Source organism: Brachyhypopomus gauderio, chromosome 14 (genome assembly GCF_052324685.1).
Source record: "Brachyhypopomus gauderio isolate BG-103 chromosome 14, BGAUD_0.2, whole genome shotgun sequence".
NCBI lineage: Eukaryota > Metazoa > Chordata > Actinopteri > Gymnotiformes > Hypopomidae > Brachyhypopomus > Brachyhypopomus gauderio.
Window position 1 is genome coordinate 12,864,713 of NC_135224.1, and position 24,061 is coordinate 12,888,773.

The 24,061-nt window shown below is 44.0% G+C and overlaps 1 protein-coding gene across 4 annotated transcripts in view; it reads right to left on the reverse strand.

The window, feature by feature from the left end:
- LOC143475699 (protein phosphatase 3 catalytic subunit alpha) overlaps positions 1–13,421 on the reverse strand; it is a 54,847-nt gene extending 41,426 nt beyond the window's left edge. For all 4 annotated transcript variants that reach the window (XM_076973617.1, XM_076973615.1, XM_076973616.1 and 1 more), the window contains exon 1: positions 13,146–13,421. In XM_076973617.1, the coding sequence (XP_076829732.1) occupies positions 13,146–13,206 (61 nt within the window). In that variant the 5' untranslated portion in view covers positions 13,207–13,421. The remainder of the gene's footprint in view (positions 1–13,145) is intronic.
- Positions 13,422–24,061: the final 10,640 nt, after the last annotated feature.

The following is a 24,061-nucleotide window of genomic DNA, read 5'->3' on the forward strand; positions in this document are numbered from 1 at the left end:
GCTGCGTTGAAGCGTCCGTCCCAGACTTCACCGACTGCCCTCACATCACTGGGCCACGGGGACAGATTTGGTTATTTGGTTATTTTCTCCTCACTTGGGCCATGTTCAAATATGTCCTCCCATGTGTTTAACCCCATTGTAGCCTTATTCCCTCATTCAAAATCTGTTCCCAAAGATCAACAATTAATTCACTGTAGGAACTCAAACGGAGGAGGGATTAATGTTTGGGAAATGGTTTGTATTCTTCGGAGGGTTTGTTTTGAGGATTCTGGGAAACCATGCTTTCTGGAAAACACTTCTTGTGTTTTTGGAAAACAAGTACTTCACACAAGTTTGTAATGCTAAACAGTGAGATAAGTTGCTCCTGAAGTGTGCCACCATGTTACCACATATTTCCCAAAAGGCTCCCACCTCGCTCACCACGTTGCACTCTATAAAGTCCCAACGGTTTTAAAAAAGAGCACTAGAAAGGTCTTGATGGATGTTGTACACACGGGGCCGGGGCTTTCCCCCCTGGAGCCACATGGGAGCCGAAAACCTCTACTAGCAGCAATGCAAATTCCCTAGAAGAAACGCTGAGAGAGGCGAGAACTGTCAGGTGAAATCATTCAACAGGATGCCACTGGTCTTGGATTTCACATACTTGTACATGTCTGAAAGGAGACACCACCACAGTAAACCTACACAGCAAACTCCTTCCTAACAGAACTGTCCCGCCAGTGCAAAGCTCCCGCCCACACAATGCGGGTGCCTAGTCGCTTTGACAAGTTTTACTATTGAATTGTGGTGGTTGCAGCGCTGTGTGAGGGATTCTTCTGTGTCCCCTGCAATAAACTGGCCTTTCGATTAAATATTCTGAACTGATTTACAATGCATGTGGTCTGCACAGTTCTTCTGGATTTAGGTGTCACAAATCTAAATGCCGGGTAATCAGTTAGGGGTCAGCCCAGGTCATAGACAGGTTGTTGCGTGCCTCAGCTATGGAGGCCTTGGCATCCCTGTATGGTTAGCACTGCCACCACAGAAGTCTGAAATAGTGAAGAACAGTGAAGTAGTTCCTGGCCTTTGAGCTGCAAAACTTTAGAGAAACCAAAAAAGCTATCACATGACCACTACTGTTACTGTTCGGCAGTAATTTCATTGACCCTGACCTTAACATTCTAATTGGATTTGCTCAGCATTCACCCATATGCTGGCACAGAACTGAGCATGCACACAAATTGAGCTTTATTGACGTTGCCAAATAAAACTGCACGTTAAAGTAACCGAAGCGTCCCATTAAAAATGAAAGGCATAAGATAGCATGGAGTCACAATTAAACATGTAAGCTCTGGCAGACGTGTGTGGTGAATGCAAAAAGCACTCATGCAGGAGAGTAAAGCCCGCTTGGGCTGTCTGGAGCGATCTACACAAGACCAGTTAATTCACCACGCTATGCCTGTTCCAGTCAGGTGAATCCTTTCTTTCATTATTCACTGTCAGCTCAACTCAGACACATTTAAAGTCCCTGTGGGAGTGTTTTACTGCAGAATGAGAACACAAATGAAGGTTTGGAGCACCAAAACCAAATTCAAGGAAAGAAAAGTAGACGTGTAGTCACACAGCTGTGTGGTCAGGTCATCTTTTCCTTCTTTATCATTGCTTGTTAGGATCATTGGTGTTTTAATAGGTGGGGAAAGGCCGTGTGTACAGGACGTGAGGTAGAGCACAGCAGTTAAATAGTAAAGAAATAGGACGGATCTTCCTCCATTTGGGAAAAGGCTGAGAAACTGGCATCCAATTGTACCCGCTTAACTAATTAATTAATCGAGAGGTAGAAAAATGGATAGACAAACAGAAAGGAAGAAACTCTCATGGAGACATCAGCAGCTTGTGAGTCATGAAACATGTACGACGGCCAAGCTGAATCCTCCCGGGGACGGGACAAATGCTCGGCAGAGGTTGAGAGCGTTTTCACGGCACTGATAGTCATATTCTAATAGCTCGTTAAGGGACGTCTCAAAGGAATCAGGAGGCTGCAGCATGATATTCAAACAAAGGAAGAATGCAAGCCGTCAACGTCTACACTGCTACTACACATGTAGAAGTATATGCACATGCCCATACACACAGGTACCATGTATATGCATATGCAGGAGACGCTTTATATGCCTTAATGAATTCCAGCACATATTTAGAATGGTATTCTGTCTATAATAGTCAGAGTCACAGAAGATGAAAGATTCTAGACTCAGCAATGATAAGCTCTGGGTAAATCACCTACTTCAAGAGGGTAAAAAAAAATCTTGCACAATCCAACCAGGCCCACTATTAACCCAGGGTGAACCCCTGATATATTCAGTATGCAGTAACCATACCATGGACATTCCACACACACCCCCCCCCAGTCTCTCTCTCTCTTTCGCCCTCCCTCTCTCTCTCTCCCTCTCTTCGCATTCCAAAGATGTACTGTCATTGCTGTGCACCATAACAAGCAACCCCCTCAATCTCTACCCCCACCACCACTGACATGTTATCTACACCCCTCCCCTCAGGGCTTTCCCTCTGCCCACTAATCCAGGGTTCACTGCACACAGCTCGGCTTTTCACATCTAGCTCCCTTCTGAATAGAGCCGTTGCTCATGCCCAAGTTTGGGTTCCAGGGGAACAGAGGACAGGTCTGTGCCTGCCCTCACCCCACCCTATGCAGCCCTCACGGTGAACTCCTGCCAGCCACTGAAAAGCACTCATGACCCACTCGCACACAGAGAAATAAGCGTGGCGCGAGCCCTCGTAGGTGGAAACATTCACAATCCCGCAAACCTGGAACGGAACTCTGACATTAGGAATAACCCACTATGCCACCGAAGCTGACATCAAAGAGGCAGGCTGTGCTTGGAGATCTCAGAGCTTAGCAAAGAAATGATTTCCAGGGAAGCCCACAGGAGTGTGAGAAGGCGAGGTTGGCGTTTATGTGTTAGGCGCGAGGGGGCTCCTTTCGAGGGGCTTCAGCATCTTCTGCTTGCTAGGCGCGAATGAGAGCGCATATTCATTTCCACGCGCAACACAAGACGGAAACACAGTCCGCCAAGTGCACCGAAGACCAAGGCCCCACTGGTGTTCCTCGGAACGCTGGCATTCTGCGCTTTGCGCCACAGCAAAGTGAGAGGCCAAAGCATTGGAACGATCTCTTTTTACTTTCACTTTGAAGCCGCCAGTATTCTCGGGAGGCCAGCGACTCTGGGCTGAGCCTCTTTGCTCATTTGGCAGACAAAGACTTTCATTTTCAAGCGTTAAACACCCGCCCCACTTTAGGCGTTAAAAGCCATGATTCATTGTGCCGGGCCTCTTGTTTAGCCTCAACAACATCCAGGAGCATTTATGCTAGGCTGTACACAGAATGATGGGGCGCTATTGATGCTGCCAGGAGGTTCTTTCTTCTACTGGCTCACCCACGCTGCAAAAGGCTCTGGCTAGTCACTAAAAACACAAGCCCTGAACACCGTTCCGTAAAATAAAACAAAAAAGTAAACAAATAAATAACCTTAGTGACTTCCTCATAGGTAAAAATCAAAAGACTGCATCTTCAATCTTCCCATAACATGCTCTTTCATAGCTTACTGCTGCGTGTGATTCATGCTCATATTTTGAATTACAGAGCTGAGCTGTGAACGTGATTCAAGGATTCTAAGTTCCATGAACAGTGACCTGTTCAAGCCCATTTCTGTTATTTCTGTCTTTCTCTTTAAAATCGCGCCCCTTAGCTTCAAGTACGAAAGCTCCCGGGTAAACAGCCCTACCTGCATGGTTTTGTTTATGCTGGTGCCTGCCCCTATCAACTGTGATTTGTTGAAAACATCTTAGGCTTATATTAAAACTAAAAGAAAGGAAAGGGTCAGATATGCATAGGTGTTGTCACACTGAGTATGTGACATGAATAAGTTTTAGATTAATGAAGTCAGAATAAGAAAATGTCTACAAATTGCAATTCGTTGAGTTCTCTTGATGTAGCTCAGATATTCCTAAAAAACAAAAAAAATTAATAAACAGTTCACGCCCTTTAAAAAAATAATTCATAAAACCGCACTGATCTCCCTTAAGTTGGCATCTGGGGCGAGCTACATCACTTACGAACAGGAAAACGCCATGAAGGCATGCCAGCCAGAAAGCAGGAGAGCCCCGGTAGCTGCTAGCTGCTGGCGAGCCGAGTTCCTGAGCGTAGGGGAACGTGGGTGCTGTCTGGCTGAGCACACGAGGGGGATTCCCTCTGCTCCTCCTGACCAACAACAACGATGCAGACAGCCGCTGGCTTAATAAACAACACCGGCGGAAGGCAGACGAGCGGACGGACGTATCATCTCCATCCCTCCCGAGTTGCTTTGATGGGGAGCTGCGCAGAGGGGGATGGACACCATTTCCCTCCTGCTTCTAACCCCGTACGCCTATTTCCAGCGGTGAGCGCTCAAGGGACACGTTTGACATCAGCATCCCAGGCTGTCTGATGGATACATGAAACCTGTGAATACGAGCAAGTCAGGTCTTTGAGGCCCGAGTACGGCACGACCAAATCCAGTCAGTAATGTGTAATAAAAAGGTCTCGCCTCTCCTGCATCGTCTGTAATACGGCCAATAAAAAAGGGACTACATGAAATGGCAGCTGCAAAACAGACATGTCAACAAACCTCTGTGAAAGAGAGACTTTTTAAAATTACTTGTCCAATATGAGCTTACAGCATTGAAGCTATGATGGGTATACACAAGAGAATTACCACTGAACGTAAAAATGTAATATTTAACTAAAAAAGGGCTACGGTTCTCTGCCTCTAGAACTACTAAATACACAAACACAGAGGAAAACAGTCTGTTTCTAAAAGTAGCACAGCTTTTTATCTACAAATCATATTGCTGGCTTGTGTCTGTAGCCTTTTTTTTGCTCCGTATGAAGTCTGGATAAGGACTGCCAATGAAAGCAGTTGGTATGCAATCCGAGCAAGGTAAGAAAGCAGTTGTGCTCATGTGCGTTCTTCTTTCTCAACGTCTTGCAGATGCCAAGGTGCAAGGTGCAACAGCAATTTGCACCAGCAGTAATGGCTCGGTAAATCTGGATGCAAGTGTAACTTGAACAAACAGTGGTAATGCAGTCCACTGGTGGCATGGCAACGAAAAGAGGGGAGGGGGGAGCAAAGGGGGCCTCGGATGGGGGAGGGGGTGACGAAAGCACCTCTGATAGGAGCCTGAACTGCACAAAGGCAAGAGTCCATTTACCCGCACACGAAGGCGTATTTGACCCAATCGGTATTGAGCCGGGCTTCCTCCTGAATCATTTGCATGAGGCCGAGCTCATGTGCGGCCTAGCGCGCACTTTTAAAAGGGGCTGGTCTCTCGCCAGCCGACCACACAGGGGCCGGCTTCCTCTCGAGACATTTGCATGTGGCGCTGTTCCGCCCGATATTAGCATGCAGCGCTGCAGGCAAGCGTGCCGGCGTAGGGCTGCGAAGCAGATTCCATTACTCTCCCTGAAGCCGAGCTCTCCTGATCTGTTTATATGGGGCATACGCTGAGCAGGATAGCCACTTTCCTTTGGCCCGAATCTGCAACCTGTGCTAAGCTAATGCGGCAGTAATCTAATAAGAGTTCATGGAGTCTGCGGCTTCTCCCGCTAATGCACTAATATAGTATTAGCGAGCGGGTGTGCGTAACGTGTACAAGTGTTAGCATGTGTCTGTGTGTGTGTGTGTCTGTGGGTTATGAGCTTTGCAATACAAAGGCAACTGATCCCAAGGCAGAGGTGATATCACATGCACTACAGCCCAGTCCAAGCTGCAACACATACACTGGTGCTCAGTGTACAAACACCCACAGTGAAAACCCCACACTCTGCTCCTGCACACATCCTTGCCCCTACAAGGCTAACCACACTAATGTTATGACACCAGCTAAGGTATGCATGTGAGTAAACCTGCAGTAAATCTACTGCAGTCCCACGCCTATGAAATTAGTTGACGGATATATATTAAAAAAGCCCCTATGTAGCCTGGGAACTGGATTATAGGCATGTTGACTTACACTGGTCCTTAGCATCACATGACTGTATGTTTAGTGAGCAGCTGTCCTTGTAGCATCCCAACCATTGTTTATGCCATGCTGTCATACACACGCACACTCTCTCTCTCTCTCTCTCTCAAGGCTAAGGCTGGACAGAAATGGTTGTACATGAAATGTTAACCCTTCACCTCATGTAACTCAATGCCAGGCCTTCTTCAATGCTCTCTGGTTGTGGCCATCAATTAGTGGGCCCTCGGGGCCCTCAGGGGTCTCCAGGGCTCATTCATATTTTGGAAAACTACCTGTTACATAATGACTGACAACTGAATGTGAAGGATGGCTAATGGAGTCTACATCTAACGCTGCACGCTAGCAGGTCGGATTACATTTAAACGGGCAAAATCAGCAAGTGCATTTCTTAATGCAGTTATGTAATGAGTCACTGGGAATTAAGAGGGATCCACAGGTATTCATAAGCACATCACTAATAGCCTGCAGCAATGGAGGTAGCCTATACATCAGCACAGGAAGGCAGTTCATCACGATCAATGTCAGGCTACAGACGTTGTTAAAAGCCTCGTGAAGCCTGCAGCCTGCTAGTAAGTGGCTCGTGGTCTCTTACATGTTATCAAACTGAAGTCACATTCAATTTTAAAGCCAACGTTATTCTCCACATCTCCCATCAGTACTGCAGTGATAGATTCCATCAAAATGTTTATCAGTCCAAAACACATGTGCGAGCACATGTCCAGAGGTGTCAATTCCAGGTTCAGAAAGTAAAAGTCCTCACCAGGATTTTGCTCAAGCTTGCTAGATTTTCTAATTAGTGCAATCCAGGTAAAATTAGTTGAATCAACACAATCCAGGAAGCCTGAGCAAAATCCTGGTGAGGACTTTTACTTTCTGAACCTGGAATTGACACCTCTGCACACGTCACTAGTCCTGTCCGATAAATCGTAACTATTTATCATCATTGTGATATGAACATGCATAATAAAAATCGCAAAATGTGCGATGAATTTTTTAAAAATCACGTTCATGACGAGTGTAAATAAAATTTTTATACTTATTATCTATAAATATCATCATTTGGCCAATCAAATACCGAGGGTAGCATGATGGCTGAGGAAGGAGAGAAAATTGAGGGGAATGGTTAACGAAGGCCTTCCTGGTGAAAAAGAAGTGATTGTGCGGAGATGGTGGCCTGTAATTATTAAAAACTGCTATTTATATTCATTATACAAACTAAGTTGTTTCCCGTCCTAGATATTTTTCCAATATTTATTTTATGTTACCAGTGGGTGGTTCTACTCTTTAGAAGCGCTTTTTCTATGACCGTTATTGACCACTGAACGTTAAGTTGCCGTTCTTTTGTTCTCGTTAGTGAACGTTTATGTCGTTTTCATGACATTATGTTAATTGGAGTCTCGCCTTTGCGTCATTTTTCCTGTACATTCTACAATTCCCCTCTGTGACCGGTGGAATCCCTTGCAGGTCGTTTCTATCCTCCACGTCTTTCCTGAGTTCCACGTGCTCCTCGTTAGCCTGTGTACATATACCCAGTGAGTGTACTCAAGTTTGTTCGTTTTGCCTTCTCTCGTTGTATCGCGTTTGTAGCCTGTTCCGTATGGGTTTTCTCGGATAGCCTGTTCGTTTAGTGTTCTTTTAATTGTCGTGTTTGCTTTCTGTTTGTAGTAATGTGTTCTGGTTATGTCTCTTTGTTGTATATGGCATATACCGTGGACTACATTCCTGACTGTGATTATGGGTGTGCCCCTAATAAATTTCGCTCTACTCAGCTTTTGCTTCCGCCCCATTTTCTTCATGCATGTAGTTAACCTGCCTTATTAAACAAATTTTTCATTGATTTGATATTCATGTGCATTTGGCTCAATAAGTGTTTGAAATATTTATTTATTCAGTGAGCACGTTAGCAAAATCCCCTAAAATGACATTTCAAGAATATATATGCATGCATGTGCAGGAAACTTCGTAAGGCCAGCAAAAAACTTTATTTTTTGCATTTTGGTCTTTGACTCTCACACTCAAAACACAGACACAGACACACCCAGCACTCGTTTACATTTGACTGGCTCTCTTGGTAGCAACCTTGAAACAGAAGGTTGTGCTTGGAGTGGGGGTGGGGGTGTTGTTAAAAAACCAGCAACACTGGGAGGGTTTTCTCCCTTTCTGGCAGCCTGCATGCTCTTTGACTGTGTGCTGCTCGAATGTGTACACGTGTATTTCTGCCACACCCTGACCCTCCCTAGCGTTAGCTCGAACAGATGGACTCTACCTCCTCACACTGAGCCACCCCCCACCCCCCATCCCCCATCCCCTCCCCCCCCGAACGGGCGAGGCAGCGCCTCCGGGAAAGTCCTCCCAAATTCCATTCGAGGTCAAGAACGGGATGAAAGCTGGTCCGGTGGAGTGCTTGTGAGGGAAACGTCGGCTGGAGCACGAGAAGACAAAGAAATACTGTGTGTGCATGCGTGCGCGTGTTCGCGCGTGTTCCACTTGGTGTCCTGTGGTTGAGCTGACAGAATGCTGTTGGGGTGGGGACTGCTACTATGTAGATAGAGTCAGTAGGAGTGCAGCTTGGAAGTAAGCGAGAAGGCCGTATTGAGGCGGAGATGCTGCCTTCTCCCTCTCCTGCCCTCTACCTCTTCTGAGCCTTCATTTCATTCTGCTCCTCTCCCCTGGATTCCCAGACGCGGCTCAGCTCTGAGCCTCTGGCGGGGAGGCAGCCTCGCTCGTCTCGTGTTCGCCCTCGGCTTTTGACAGACGTGTCGGTGTTACAAACCTGCGCCGGCTCCGCTCCCGCCTGCTCTCCACACCCAAAATGTGCCGTGACGCGTCGTGTTTGAGAGATGGGGCCTGACACTGAGCGCAAAGCGGCTGGCGGCGTCGGCCCGGATGCCTGGCCGCCGCGTGCGTGAGTCAGCCCCGCCACACACACACACACACACACACACGGCAGCCCTGTCACTCGCAAGCTGCGGATGCCGCAGGGGAAAAAAAAAAAACATTCTTGCAAGGACCACCATAAGGATTATGAAACATCTACTGTGTCGCTTTGGGGAATGAAGCCACTTTCATTCATCTGTCTCTAGTGTATAGTTACGCTAATTGCACACTGCAAAAATGCCTTAACTAAAACCCTGGAATACAAAAATTGTTTAGAACTAGGGAATGAAAAATAGCCTTAATTTCATCAAAAAACTGTTTTAAATATCCCAATTGAAAGCTGAATGAAAATATTTTTATCTAAACTGTAATCACAGAGCCATAAAAGAGATTGCAGTTTTGGCCGTCGAGCCCCTGTTAAGCCCACTGTAAATGCAATTTCTCCTGTGAGCTCTCAGGGTGCCTTATGCACACATCATAAACAGGAAGGGCCTCCATCAACAGGTGCTTGAGGGATGCTAAGGTCAAAGTAGCATTACTTAAAAGTTATTTCTAAAAATAATTTTTCAGGGATCGGATGCCAACGTGTCCACCGCCCCTGGACACAGCGTTGCGGGGGTCTCCTCATCAAGTCAAATATCACAGTCTGTAGTTGCAGAATGATATATAAAGGCAATGGCTCTCTGGGGCCTTCCAGCATAGCTCATGATGAGGTCAAGAAAAGTAGGCCACCTGGTCCATTTGAGGTTAGCTATAAAGTAACTGGGCAGTATAATTATGTAGAATTATTTGGGCTGTGGTACCAGGATGAGAGGGTGACCCAGTCCTACTGAGAGCTTGGCTCAGGAGACATGCGATTAAGACGTTTGTGTCTTTTGTTAAGTAATTTAATTATTTCTTTATCCAATTTACATCTTCATTTAATGGCTTCCCAAGAGTCAGGCACTCCCCTATTCAATGGCAACAGCACCAGTGTGGGAGGGCAAAGGTTGAGCAAATACCTGCTGGTACACTCTGATCAGGCAGCATATGGCACAGCTGGGATTCAGATCTCTAGAGGTCAGATGGTGCTATTACTGCACCTCTCGTGAGCTCATAAATGCAAGAAGGGAGCGACATGCCAGAGAGACATGGCAGCTCTTGGTAAAATGGCTTCAATGAGTTAAAACACCTATTGGGCTGAGCACAGACTGTGCTCATATCAGTGATATCTCTGACATCATAAGCAAAATCAACATGTTTATTGTCTAGTTGTAGTATGTTTGCACTTATTGGCTTTGCAATGTACAGGAAACTTGAGATTACCCTAGTCACACAGTGTTTATTGACTTTGATCATGTTCAGCAGAGCAACGTTGCATTCAGCAGAAATGAAACCACATTAATAAAAAAAAATGCCCTTTTCCTATGCTGCGCTTTCTACAGCAGACATCTCAGTCCTTCTGCAGCCCAGTCAGTCTGAACCCTAATCCGTTTGCATTGCCACTCAATGATAAATCAAACCCACCGTATCCAGTGGGACCTGGCTGGCCCGTGAGAACCTCCACCCTTCCACAGAGTGCAAACACGTTACATCTGAGTGAGCGGCAGGCTCGTTGAATGCAATTCAGATGTTAGTTGGCCACACCTGAAAACTGAGCCGAAGTGCTCATTCACAGCCTGCGTGTCTGTCTGCCCCTCCATCCATGTCTGGGTCCGGTTCTTTTTTTTTTTGTCCCCCCCCCCCCCCCCCCCCCCATCTGATTGTCCCACCCACACCAACCAGAAGCATACATTGCATGTTTTTTTTTTTCTTCGAAAGGAAGACTGGAAAAACTCACCGAGCGTGCCATTACGCAACGTTACTGCCCTGCTAGGATCACCGCAAAACAAAGAACGGCCTGCTGACGACTACAGCCCTACGCTGTGCTGCCAGATCGACAGATAATCGAGTGGCGGGAGTCACCCGTACACCAGGACGACACCAGGACCAGAGGAAAGCGCACAGGCACTCGTGCAGGGCAGTGCAGCCCAAACGTGGACTCCTGCACAGAAGAGCGAAGCTTCCTCTACAGCCCTGCTGTAACGGAGCACCTTACTGCATATGCAATGAAAGAAAGGGCGAAAAGGTTCACCGGCTGCTACATTCACCTGCATATATTGGCTGGGGTCTGTGCACGGCATGCGGGTGGACAAGTCAGACATCAGACCACCATCAGGAGAGAGAGAGAGAGAGAGAGAGAGAGAGAGAGAGAGAGAGACAGAGAGACAGAGAGAGAGGGACAGGGGGAGAGAGAGAGAGTGGGAGAGTGAGAGAGATAGTGTTGTAGGTACAGGAGACGAGGCGGGTAAACAAGTGAGAGGCTTCTCTGGCAGCTGAATAAACCATGCATTACAATGTACCCACAGTGACGCAGCATTTTAGGAAATGAATCTGCATTTTCCTGATTAACCCCACATACTGGGCCCAGATCAGTAAAATAATGCCATCTTTGCATGGGAAGATCAGGCAAGGTGTGTTATGCATAGTATACACTATGCGTCATGTAATATGCATGTATCGCATGGGTCTCCCCAAGACTGGAAAGACCAGTGGTGGTATGCATGTGCATGCACCACCAACATACAACATACAAGTGATTTTTTTTTTTCACCAAGCAGCACTTTTCCTAAAAGCAAAATGGCTTCCACATATGCTTCACGGCAGCAGATCATTACACCAATGCTGGCTAATGAGGTGAGAAAGAAAACACGGCATTTCTCATCCTCCTCCCCCTCTGCGAACCGGCGAGCACGGCTAAGCACCCGGGGCCAGTGGAGCCCCGCGCCCATTATGCCGATTTCCCCCCATCGAGATGATACATCGCACCACGATCTCGTGAAATATTTAAGCTCAGACTCCTTCCGATGGCATGCCTCGCCTTCTCGTCCCCTGATCAGCTGGAGGAAATTGCTCTTCACAGTGCTCTGCTAAGAGATGTCACTAATGGGATGAGTGATGGTGGGTAACTTGTTAAAGCTCAGAGAGCTTCTGTATGGCAGGAGGGCACACTTATAGAACATGTTGCAAAGCTGTTTGATGAGCTCGTCTGTGAAGAAGACTGTGATTTAGGATGTCCTGAGGGGGAGGGTGGGTTGAAATGGGTCTTGTGGAAAACGGTCACTGCTGTGAAACCTATAAGCTTTATGTGTCCTGAACAGACAAGTTCATTAAATCTCGTGCTGCCCCTACAAGGGACAACCACAAAATCAACCTTTTTTTTACAGGTCTAAGTGGAATTGAAGGCAGTAAAGGGACTAGAAGTCGAATAATAAGTACAGGCCGCCGAACTACAGCTTTGTGTTAGCGCTGTGACAGCTCGGGCATAGCTCGGCTTCAGCATGGCAACAATCCCGTCGGCCGGCACCAATATGCATTTGTGTACCAAAAAACCCCAAACCTTCGAGTGAAGTACATTCCAAATGATGTTACTGCCTCAATTCTCGACTATTTGGTAATCCCGAAAAGGTTATTGCTCAATTCGGGCTCACAGGAAAGAACAAAGAATTGGCACGGCTAGGCCACTTAATTCCAGCGTAAATTCGCCCAAAAGTGTGTGCAGGCGGAGGGAGTGTCTCCACGACTAGGGACCCTCTCCAAACAATAAGGGACACTACCTGTCATACGCTGCAAGATGTCCAAAGTGTCGAAATCTACAACGACGCGAAATGCTGCTAAAATGAACGTAATTAGTTTATATTAATCACCGGTTCACCAAACCAGGATACGTGCAGTAACGTGTTGTGCAAGAACTGCATACATTTACTTAATAGTTTTTTTTTTGCTACGCTCCGCGTTGTGTTAAATAACGGCGAATAGCGCAAACTAAACAGACATATGACAACTGGAAGGTTACATTCCGACATCAAATTCACAGTACTGAGATGCAGGGCTACATTATGTACTGAGAACACAGAAATATATGGAATTATACGTCGTAATTGTGGATAAATTGGGCATGCAGCTAACTCGGTAATAACTACATTTACTTCCTACTTGTACCACTACACCCGGCTAACACCCTTTTTTCTCAATAGACAGACACTCGTAGTAGCAGACCATTACCAAACGAGCCAACGACTTTCTACTGAAGACTGCAACGTGAAGACACGATTACTTGAACATTTACGTGTTTCTGCACTTTAGAACAGCGCAGAAGCCCGTCCTGTTTGGAATGACGCGCGCCTTATACTTACATTTAATAACTCTATCCGTCGTAGATAACTTCGGGTCATCATTCGGTTTGTTTTCAGACATTTCCAGTCAAATATGTTCGAATCTCTTTTAACTGTGCCTGAAAACGATCCGGTGTAGTCCTCGCTTAACAACTCAACTCTTCCCCAAACGGGAGACTGCAATGATATCACTTGCTCCTATCACTCGCCAAAAATACTTGCAACAGGGTAACAAATTTCAACGCTGTTACTGTAGGTCCGTCTGATTTACAGCTACACTGTATCGAGTCTCTCATCTCCCCCCTACCCCCGCCCCCCCACGACGGGCGCAACCAAACACACGGTTCAAACAGACACGCCCTCTGTCAGAATAACGCTCCCCATTGGAGGAGAACAGCATCGCGCTCTAAATGTCAAGCTCCGCTATGGTCCTGCGCCGTGTCAATCTCCCACTTTGTGTACAATTTAGGGTTAGTCTTTAACGGCGCTCAACGAGGAGGGAGTATGATTATAGTTCAGTGCTGTGCTGTACATTTCTGCAGATCCCCGACCACCAAAACACACCGTGAAGATGAGCTACATCGCACAATTTGGCAGCTTTTGACGAAGACACAGACAAGTGTTTGTATACAGGCGTTATTCCGCTCTATTCTTGCCTCTGCGTAATTTTAACAATGAAAATAGAGACTTAAAAATAAAGCAACAGCAAATTAACACCACCGTGATTTCTTCCCATGACGCACTAAGACTGGGTAAAACACTTTGAATTTGTCAGCTGTGAATAACGAGAATGTGCATAGTGGGTCAATATTCATTCCAGTTTAAAAGAGTCACGTAAAATAACTATTTTGTTCAAATGATGAGCCCAAACGCACCATTAATCAGCAGATAATGTGTTGAAATAGTCTGTTATGATTCTCTCAAGAGGACCGATATAGTACACTTCTCCTGCTGCCTGTGAGAACAAATTGCATTTTATCACTCCTTGTTCATAAAGGTACACAATAGCACATCTATTAGTCCTCATCATCTGTGTTGTCAGTGTTGTATAAGGGTGGAGGAAATATCAGATACAGAAATTAAGAGTCTAACTCCCTCCCCCACAGTATTGGAGGACTGTGATTCATACTTGATTGGTAGCACTGATACAATTTTTTTTAATAACACATGGGTTCACACTTTTTGGTACAGCAGACTAAGTGTAATATGAATGGTGGTCCAAAAGGCATGCCATGTTCCACGAGTAGTGTCTACAAAATGCAGCATGATGTTTAAGATTTGGTGACAGAAGGAAGGCAATAATGTTTGCGTCCAAAGGCCCGTGGTCATCCGTGTTCCTGTCACCAATGTAACGCCGTCATGCTCAGAGCCTTTCCGTACTGCCTACAAAGGGATTTACAGTAGGCGTGTGTGTCAAATGCAAGACATTTATTTGCTTCTAGCCCACCCAGCCATTCTAAAGCTCAGCAGAGGCAGGGCACGCGCCTTTCTCTATCTTGTGTGCGCTTCATGCAACTACTCAGACTAACTCTGCTCAGTTTGTGCTGAATACAGAATAAAACTTAGAAACGTATGTACGTTCTACGATACATGTGCAGACTGAACGCTCAAGTGATCAGTTTTCCCATGCTCTCAATGGCTGAATTTTAAATGTTTCTGAAATACACAACAGCCTGTAAGAATTACATTACACAATATATTTTGAGCTATGTGCGCTTGTCTCTGCAAGGCAAGGTGCATCTTGGGTAATTTCAAAAGAGCTCGTGGCCCTTTAAGCTCGGCAAGATGAAGTACATCCACAACAAACCCCTTATGATCATGTCCCATTTTATTTTCTATTAATACCCAGATCAGGAACCTTAAGTACATTTCATTAAGCTAGGCCTATAGAATTTCCCAGACTGATGGGGACAAAGAGATGAACTCTGAGTTATTGCGGCCTTCTAGTTGAGCTTTCATCAAACAATACTTTGAAGTCGCAGCGGACCAATTACTCACCTGACATTTGAGCGGGGATAAATATTTGCAAGCGAACAGCGGGGGTGCATTATCGGTTCTGCTTTTGGCTTGGCGCGAGACTTGTCTGCAGCGGCTGTACACGGCGCGAGCCTCGCGTGCTGTCAAGATATGCAGATGTTGCTCACGCGGCGGCGAGAGCTCGGGCCGTTACCGTGGCACCGTGAATCGACAAGCAGGACCTCCTTGTCATTAGGGCCCCTAATGTAATCGGGATGCGAGTTTCCGACGTGTTCTTGGTAAACAAAGATGTCAAAAGGAAATATCTAGGCTTGCGCCAGACTTGGAATAAGAATGAGCAAGAGTTTCTAGTGTTTAACTAAACGTTTAGATGTAGCCTTTAAATGTATTTATATACTAGGTTTTTGGATACCATTTGATGTAAGAAGGTTGAAGGGCTGGCCCAAGCTTTGCAACCTTATTATGTATATGATTAAGTAGCCTATATCTTACAGTAATCACCTGATGTATCTTTGTGAGTACTACGGGAATGCAATATTTGACTCAAGCAGCACATATATAAATAATGTAATTTTAATAGTAAAATATAATAGTTCATATCACGAACTGCAAGATCAACCAACTGTAAATAAATCCTTGTATGAACCCCACCTTCATTGTTTCAAATGCTGATTAACTAATCAATTAATTAATTTTGCTGCCATGCTTTAGTTCCTTTATGACCGTACATCTCCTTCCCCACAGTGGCATAAACGTCTTGGCTGTGTTTGAGTGGCCCTGAGATTGATCTCCTGTTGAGTCAGCGCTCCACGGCAACAGTAAATATTTCAGCTTGGTATATTGAGTGAACCTGTTGATGGAGGAGCTGATGAGATTCAGAGGTGGGGTAAAGGAGGGGGGTGCAGCACCGAAAGGCAGGCACTGTATTTACTGTGCAGAAAATCTGCTGCATATTACAGTACACACACACACACACACAATTTTATTGTATTAGCTTGCATTCCAACTTCAGTGACCTTGCCCTGGTTAAACTCATTGTCAAAGGTGCATAGTAAACTCAATTTTCTCTCTTACTGCCATCTTGCTGATCTTAAGATGTGACTAAAGGATTTCAGCTCGCCTTGCATATGGAACTCCCGTCACGTAAGAGACTGATTTAAAAGCCATGTGTCCTATTACTCAGCATATTCGGAGTGCCTGATGGAGATCCTCACCTGCAGGCAAGGTAGTAAACCATACCAAGTGCTCCCTTCTTTGCTATATATGACTTTGGGAGGCCAGGCCAGCAAAGTGGAAGATGTGAGAATCTATGGCTTATGTATTCCAAAGCTATTTTCTCATATGCTGATGGAGAGCATAACGAGAACACAAATTGCTGCCATGCTGAAGAAGCAAAAAATGAAGATTAAATAAAGATTCACTTATGTGCATGGTATTCTTTATGCCACCGATAGAGCTGAGATATTAGTGGTCAAGGGAAATTGAGAGGAAAGACGATGCTAACCAAAACTGATCTAGGCCCATGAGGTTTTAAATTCCTATTGTTCCTTTATTGTTTTATGTGTGCTGAAGGAAGCCTTTCATACATATTTCATAAATCTATTTGTTTCTATTCCAGAATAGAACTTATTCACACACAGAGGAAATTGAATTGTACACAGACTGTACTCTTTCTTTCTCAGAGTCACGGACGTAATTTGGGGGGGGGGACGGGGGGGACATGTCCCCCCCACTTTTTCAAAAGCCGGCTTTGGTCCCCACCAGTTTTTACGGTTAAAACCAAATATTTAAATAGCGACGAATCCATGTCCCCCCCACTTTTGAAATCAAAATTACGTCCATGCTCAGAGTCGATTGAGTTCTATTGCTGTGCTGCTACAACTGTCACATAGCTTGAGGCAGAGCTTTGAGGCCTTGGCAACAGTATCTTTCTAGTGGTGAGGACTCCCAGGGGATTCTGGGTAAACTTGTTGTTTTTTTTGTTTTTTTTTTTTAAGACCATGTCTTTTAGGGTCTCCAGAAGTTATTTTGCAACAACTCCCACAAACCAGGGCACCATGATACCTCTAGAGGTTCCAATTAGTAACACATACACAGAAATGGTTTCATGTGCTGAAATAGGCTTCTATGTTTTAAGAGCTACCGAGCACAAGCGACCACAACCACACTTCAAACAAGGAGTCACACAAAAATGGCCTTCAGCCATAATGTGAGGATGAAAGGAGTGCAGTTTATTTTTATGCTAACTCTTCTACAAGTGTCAAGAAGCACTTTGGCTGCTGTCAAGGTTCCTCGGTTGATCACTTCTTCAACGTTAAGCTATTCAGTGGTTCTTTATAAAAAGAAGGTGAACGCAAAGCATTTTTCGGTGTTGTTACACTTCAGTTTGTCACTTCATGATGTTTCATTCCAGCTGAGAGGATAGGCCGTGATCTAAGCCAGTCTACAGGGAGCCACAACAATAGTTATAGAATTTTTCAGGCTAATTTATGTACTAGGCTACAAACAACATTTCTCTACACATTTCTGTGACATTTGTGAGTGCACTGATTATGATTTGCAAGACTAACGCTGTTTTTTTCCCTTTGTTTTACTGTCAGTCCTATAGATCTGTTAATGAAAAGTATACTTATGGATCTTAATATATCGATACAGATAAATATCACCACTACAATATTTTTATTTACAAAGATCTTGTTTTTCATTTTTAATTTCCATTTTATAGCCAATTGTATTATTGATAATAAGTGGCTGTACCAACACATATCAGACTCGAACCAGATTTGCACTAAAGCTGAGGCTGAACTGAGATCAGTAAAGGAATGCTTTCTAAACATTGCAGAAAACTCATTTCACAATGGACTATTTGTGTCACTTCAGTTTCAGTAAATGTTGCTGTGCAGATTTACACAGTAATGAATGAAATGGTCCCTCATAGCAGTTTCACACATTTGACAGTCTTACAGTGCTCTTGTACATGAAAGCTGTCATAAATTTCAGGCGATAAGTAGTATGCAGAAGTGAAACTATTAGCCTGTTACAGTCAACAGAAAGTATAACCATTTCCATAACACGCCTATGATGAAGTCGCTCCAGACAGAATCATTAAACAGGCTCGACAAAGTCAATTTACTCATCTCTCTTTTATCTTTCTTCTTATTGTTCCTCCTCCCATAGAAAGCTATTGATTAAATTACTTCTTGTATTTTCCAGCTACAAGCACCAAATCCTGGTTTAGGTCTTGATGCGAAGCACAAGATCGCATTTCAAACTAATAGTGCACGTCTATTTAAGCCCTTTCAATTTCCTTCACACCCCACCCCATATCTTTTCCTTTATCCCCCCATAGAAGCCAATTGATTTTCCTACTCTGTCAGTTTTCGACTGTAGCCAGCCCAGACCTTACAGAACACCACAACTCATGATTCAAAGAAGGCGACTCCAGTTCATCCGGATTGCACTCACGTAACTAAGCTCCTTTTTGTTAATCTCTCATTCAGCTCTTAGAAGCATGCTGATTTTCAAGTTAAATTATCAAGCTGCAGCCAAACAGAATGATTCAACTTTTAATGCAAAACACATGTTTGCGTTCTGAACTGATAGCACAACAGACAAACTCCTAGAATCGTCATGCCAGACATCTCCTGTGTTCTCACGCACCATACTCATGCAATTGGTTTTCCGCAAGCTACCTTAAAGATTGTTAAGACTTTAATACTGCACTTGAATATATATATCGTGCATTCAAATAGATGAATGGAAGCCACAGTGTACATCTGTGCACATCTAAAATCTAAATACCCAGTCTTCAGCCCTGGATAATGAAGACATAAATTTCTGTACTTCAAGTTAGTTAGGTTCAGTATGATCTATACACAGTACTTCATGTACTGCAGACTTTTAACCGAGTGAGTTTTTCGATTGCTTATTTATCTGCTCGTCTGATTGCTCAGACAATTTAATTTTTTCTGGTTGTGTAGTTCTGATTGGATTGGGGGCATAACTTTTTTTTGCAAAGGATTTAGATGGTAGAATGTTTTTAGCCATTTGAACACTACTGGCACCTTTTTTTCCTGCTTGCAGATTCAGCTTCCTACACATTCTCTGAGGGACATTAAGATTTTATATAGAAACATGACTGCATTAGAGTACCCCACGAACCTGTACGGAACATCTCTATACCTTTAGTGCTCTCCAAATTGCTGGTAATCGTTTCATTTGTAATATTCTATCATTATTAATATGACCTACTAAACACACACACAAACACATATATACGTACTGTACATGACCACCATTAGATTTGTTTCAGCAGTGCTATAATGACTATATATAATTATTTCTCAGTCCTAGTCATTTATTACAACCAAAAATACAGGAAATTTGTATGAAGTATTTAGTGTGTACAAGCTGTTTTTAGGCACATATACTATATTGCCAAAAAGTATTCGATCACCTTCCTTGTGTTGCTGCTGCATGTAGAGAGGATCCAGTTGAGGTGGTTCAGGCATCTAATGCCCCCTGGGCACCTCCCTGGGCACCTCCTTGGTGAGGTGTTCCGGCTTGTCAAACTGGGAGGAGAACCTGGGGAAGACCAAGGACATGCTGGAGAGATTATATCTTTCGGCTGTCCTGAAAACACCTCAATATCCCCCCAGAAGAGCTGTAAGAGGTGGCTGAGGGAAACCTGGGCCTCTTTGCTTAGGTTACTGCCCCCGCAACCCAAATCTGGATAAGCAGATGTAAATTGTTGGAACATTGTTTCATTTTGTATTTTTTCTTTCATTTTATTTTTCAGTACTGGAGGTTTTACACACACACACGCACACTTTATTAGGTCCACCTGTCCAACTGCTCATTAACGCAAATGTTGAACCAGCCAATCACATGGCAGCAACTCAATGCATTTAGGCATGTAGACATGGCCAAGATGATCTGCTGCAGTTCACACTGATGATCAGAATGGGTAAGAAAGGTGATTTAAGTGATTTTGAACGTGGCATGGTTGTTGGTGTCAGAGGGGCTGGTCTGAGTATTTCAGAAACTGCTGATCTACTGGGATTTTCATGCATTTCTAGGGTTTACAGGGAACGGTTCGAAAAAGAGAAAATATCCAGTGAGCAGCAGTTCTGTGGCCGCAAATGCCTTGTTGACGCCAGATGTCGGACGAGAATGGCCAGACTGCTTCAAGTTGATAGAACGGCAACAGTAACTCAAATAACATTTACAACCAAGGCATGCAGAAGAGCATCTCTGAACGCACAACACATCAAACCTTGAGGCAGACACCTCACCAAAATTGCCTGGTCTGATGAGCCTCGATTTTTGCTACAACATTCATATGGTAGGGTTCTGCTTTGTATCAACAGTTCAGACTGGTGGTGGTGGGACAATGGAGTGGGGGATATTTTCCTGGCACGCTTTGGGTCCAGTACCAATTCAGAATCATGTCAACGCCACAGCCTACCTGAGTATTGTTTCTGACCCTGTCCATCCCTTTATGATCACAGTGTACGAATCATATCGGACTGGTTTCTTGAACACTACAATGAATTCACCGTACTCGCCTCCACAGTCATCAGATCTCCATCCAGGTGAGCATCTTTGGGATGTGGTGGAACGGGATTTTCACATCATGAATGTGCAGCCAAAAAATCGGCAATATGGACAAATATATATAAAATGAAATATACTGTATGAATAGATTTAAAGATTTTAAAATATGTATATTAATAATATTTGTACTTTGCAATTACCCTGCTTCACCTACTGATTTGCATATAGTGACTGCTAATGCTGCCATCTGTAGTTATATCCACTAATATATATACACACACGCTGATATCTACATAATCGTACTTGCACTGTTTGACATAATGTCAATCAAACCATCCACATACCAGCTATTTAGACTGTCCTTAAAACATTGCTAAAGATCTTCTTCCAAGGGCAGGCCATGCATTGTTACTCCCAAACCTCCCCTCCTTCCTGATTGGCTGCGGCGGTGAGCAGGGTCTGTAGTGACTGTGACTGGGCCTTGATGGCACATGACTGACAACTTGACGTGATGAGTCTGCCCTTCCCTGCAGTCTGACTCATCCACGTGACATCACTGGCAGGCCAGCCTTGTTACCACGGCAATCTCCTCTGTGTCCTAACATCTGGCCTCCCCATACTGTTTTTCATCGTTTGGCCCTGTGAACTGGGAAACACCAGATACAGTTTCTCCTCCAGTGCTGGGAAGCAGAGCATCGAGTTTTATTCGGTTGTTGTTTTTGTTTGTTTGTTTGTAGTATAGAGAGGAAGGCATATTGCTTGTTACTAAAAAAACGAGTGTCATAAATCAAATCAAAGAACTAAAAAATGAAGCCATCCATCCATTGTCCTCCGCTTATCAGAGTCCAGGTCGGGGGGGGGGGGCAGATAACACCACAGCTACAATAGCTATCTAACTGCCTTAAGAGCAGTCACACTGCTTCCTACTGGCAATGATATAAACATTTCTACAGACGCGTCTGGCAAAATTTGAAAATTAATCATCAATTTAAATAAGTAAAATGAGGAACGCATGTAATCACAAATGTGACTACACTTGGTGTCGCACGTTAACCGGTGAAACATATACGGAACATCGCTCCGTCACCTGATATCATCCAGCCTTTGTAAACAGTAACAAAATGGTGTCAGAATAATATCTGGTAAATAATTAATGAAACAATTCCAAACTACATTTTGACAGGGTTAGTATTCAGTATGTCGCAAGCAAATGAATACGCGGAGGACTGTTAAAAAGCTAATTAGCCACCTGCAGTAATTTTAATACCGACAGAACACAAGACAGATTTTGTTCTTGGATATTGTTCGGTGGCGTTAAAAACCGATATAACCCATTACGGTAATTAGCCATACAAGCTGAATTTGACGTTCATGACACGTTCGTCAAATTAAAAAGAACTAACCAGCATGCAAATAATAATGAAATACTACTTCAAGATGTTTCACATCTGCGGCCCAGAGAATCTCAGCTCTTCTCATCTCTATTTATAATGCTCTCAAACCTAGAGGCCCGAGTGCTGTAATGCTTTCAAGTGAAAAATTAATGCTCAGGTCTGACATCAAAGCCTGACTTCGTCAAAGCGGATTTGTCTTTGTTGTTCCCTTGCGTCACACGTTGCAGCCTGTGTTCCCACGTGCGTTCAACTTTTACGAGACCCCGTTTTGTAGGGCCGTAGGACGCGAGTTCCCACAGACGCGCTGATTTAAAGGAAGCGAACGTGAACGTGGCATCCCCAGACCCAACGGCACCTATGGAGCTCCGCTAGCTGCCAATCGAACTGGCGTGTCGTATATAGGACTGAAAATACCAGGGTTACAAAGCTCTTTCGCCTCTGTCCTACTAGAGGTTGGCCTTCTGACAAAAAGCTTCCTTAAAAAGAGTCGTGAAAGTGATTACATAAAAACAGACCCTGTTTAGACTAATGAGGCTAGAGGGTAGGCAGGTGTGTCTGTGAGACAAAGGAGGAGGTGTAGAACAGATCTCAGAACGCTCACTAATTACACTCGACGTGGAGCCATGGGAGGAGAGAATGTTTAAATATATGTTAGGCCTATACCAGTTGTTGGGTAAATTTGCAGATTTAAAATACGTCTGTTTTTGTACAACGTGAACATACAACTCTAAAATCTTGCCTCAGAAGCCCACATTTTTAGACATACTCAAATAATATAATGATATAGTGTTTATTGCAATGGGAAAAAATGTTACACACACATTCTGACTAAGTATAATATTACAGTTGATGTTAAGTCAAATATCCAATTCTGCACCATCATCACAATATCAAAATAATGTTTCTTATAATATCACACATCAATTATCACACAGAATATTTCCAATAAAAGAATTTTGTACTCAGATTAAATTTAAATGTGGTAATATGAATGGATGACCTATAGTGATCATAAAAATTTGTGTATAATGTTTTAAGGGCTGTCATTTTCCTTGCCTAGGAGATTCAATGGGATACCGATAACCTTTGCAAAGAACTCATTTATTTAAAAAGGCTCTTGACTTGGCATAAAACATCATGATAATTTAAGCAATCTTCTCACAGCCATTGTAAAAGTAGGGAAAAGAATCATATGGCAGTATTCATATCCATATAAGGCAAACCTTGCATTTCAAGAACCAAGGCCAGGCTAAAACCAGGCTGAAGTGGAAGATTCACTTTGAAGCATTCCCTTTTACCCTCGATGGAGAAAATGACAACGCTGCCTTCAAATGAGATGGTTACTTGAAAGGAAACAGTCTGTGAAATAGAAAAGGCATACCTAAGCTACAATCAAATGTACAAAAAAGAAAGAAAAAGAAAGAAAGAACGGTACTAAAGGCATATTGGGAGCTTTTAGAAGCAGGACAGGTATGCACTGTGTGTAGCTTAAGTGCTGCTTATTGGCCAGTGCAGACTGATGGGGCATGGTGAACTGATTGTTCCATCTGTCACCATAACATAGAAGAACTCAGTCAGTCTGCAGTGCAGCGCTGAGAAGGTTGCGTGCACACAGAAAGGAAACAAAAAGTAGCTGCACACTGTAACATCAGGACACAGCAAAGATACAACCAAGATTAATTTCAATGGATTTTAATGTACAGGTGAAACCTGTTTTGAATTGATTTTCATAGTGTCGGTAATTGCAAGGAAATGGTGACAGGGTTCTAATACTGCTGTGAGCAACCTCGGTCTCGATAAACAAATGTTTCACATTGGTTCACGTGTGTTCTGTTGATATATTTATTTATATACAATTTTAATTATGCTTTACATCACTGCATACAATTATAAAATGCTTTGTAAATTCACTTGTGTAATTAATTCAGTGCAAGTGCAATTTGGCTGAGTATCTGTGCATGAATGTGTGTGTGCTTGTATGTGGTGGATGGTGCTCTGTCACTAGGGTCT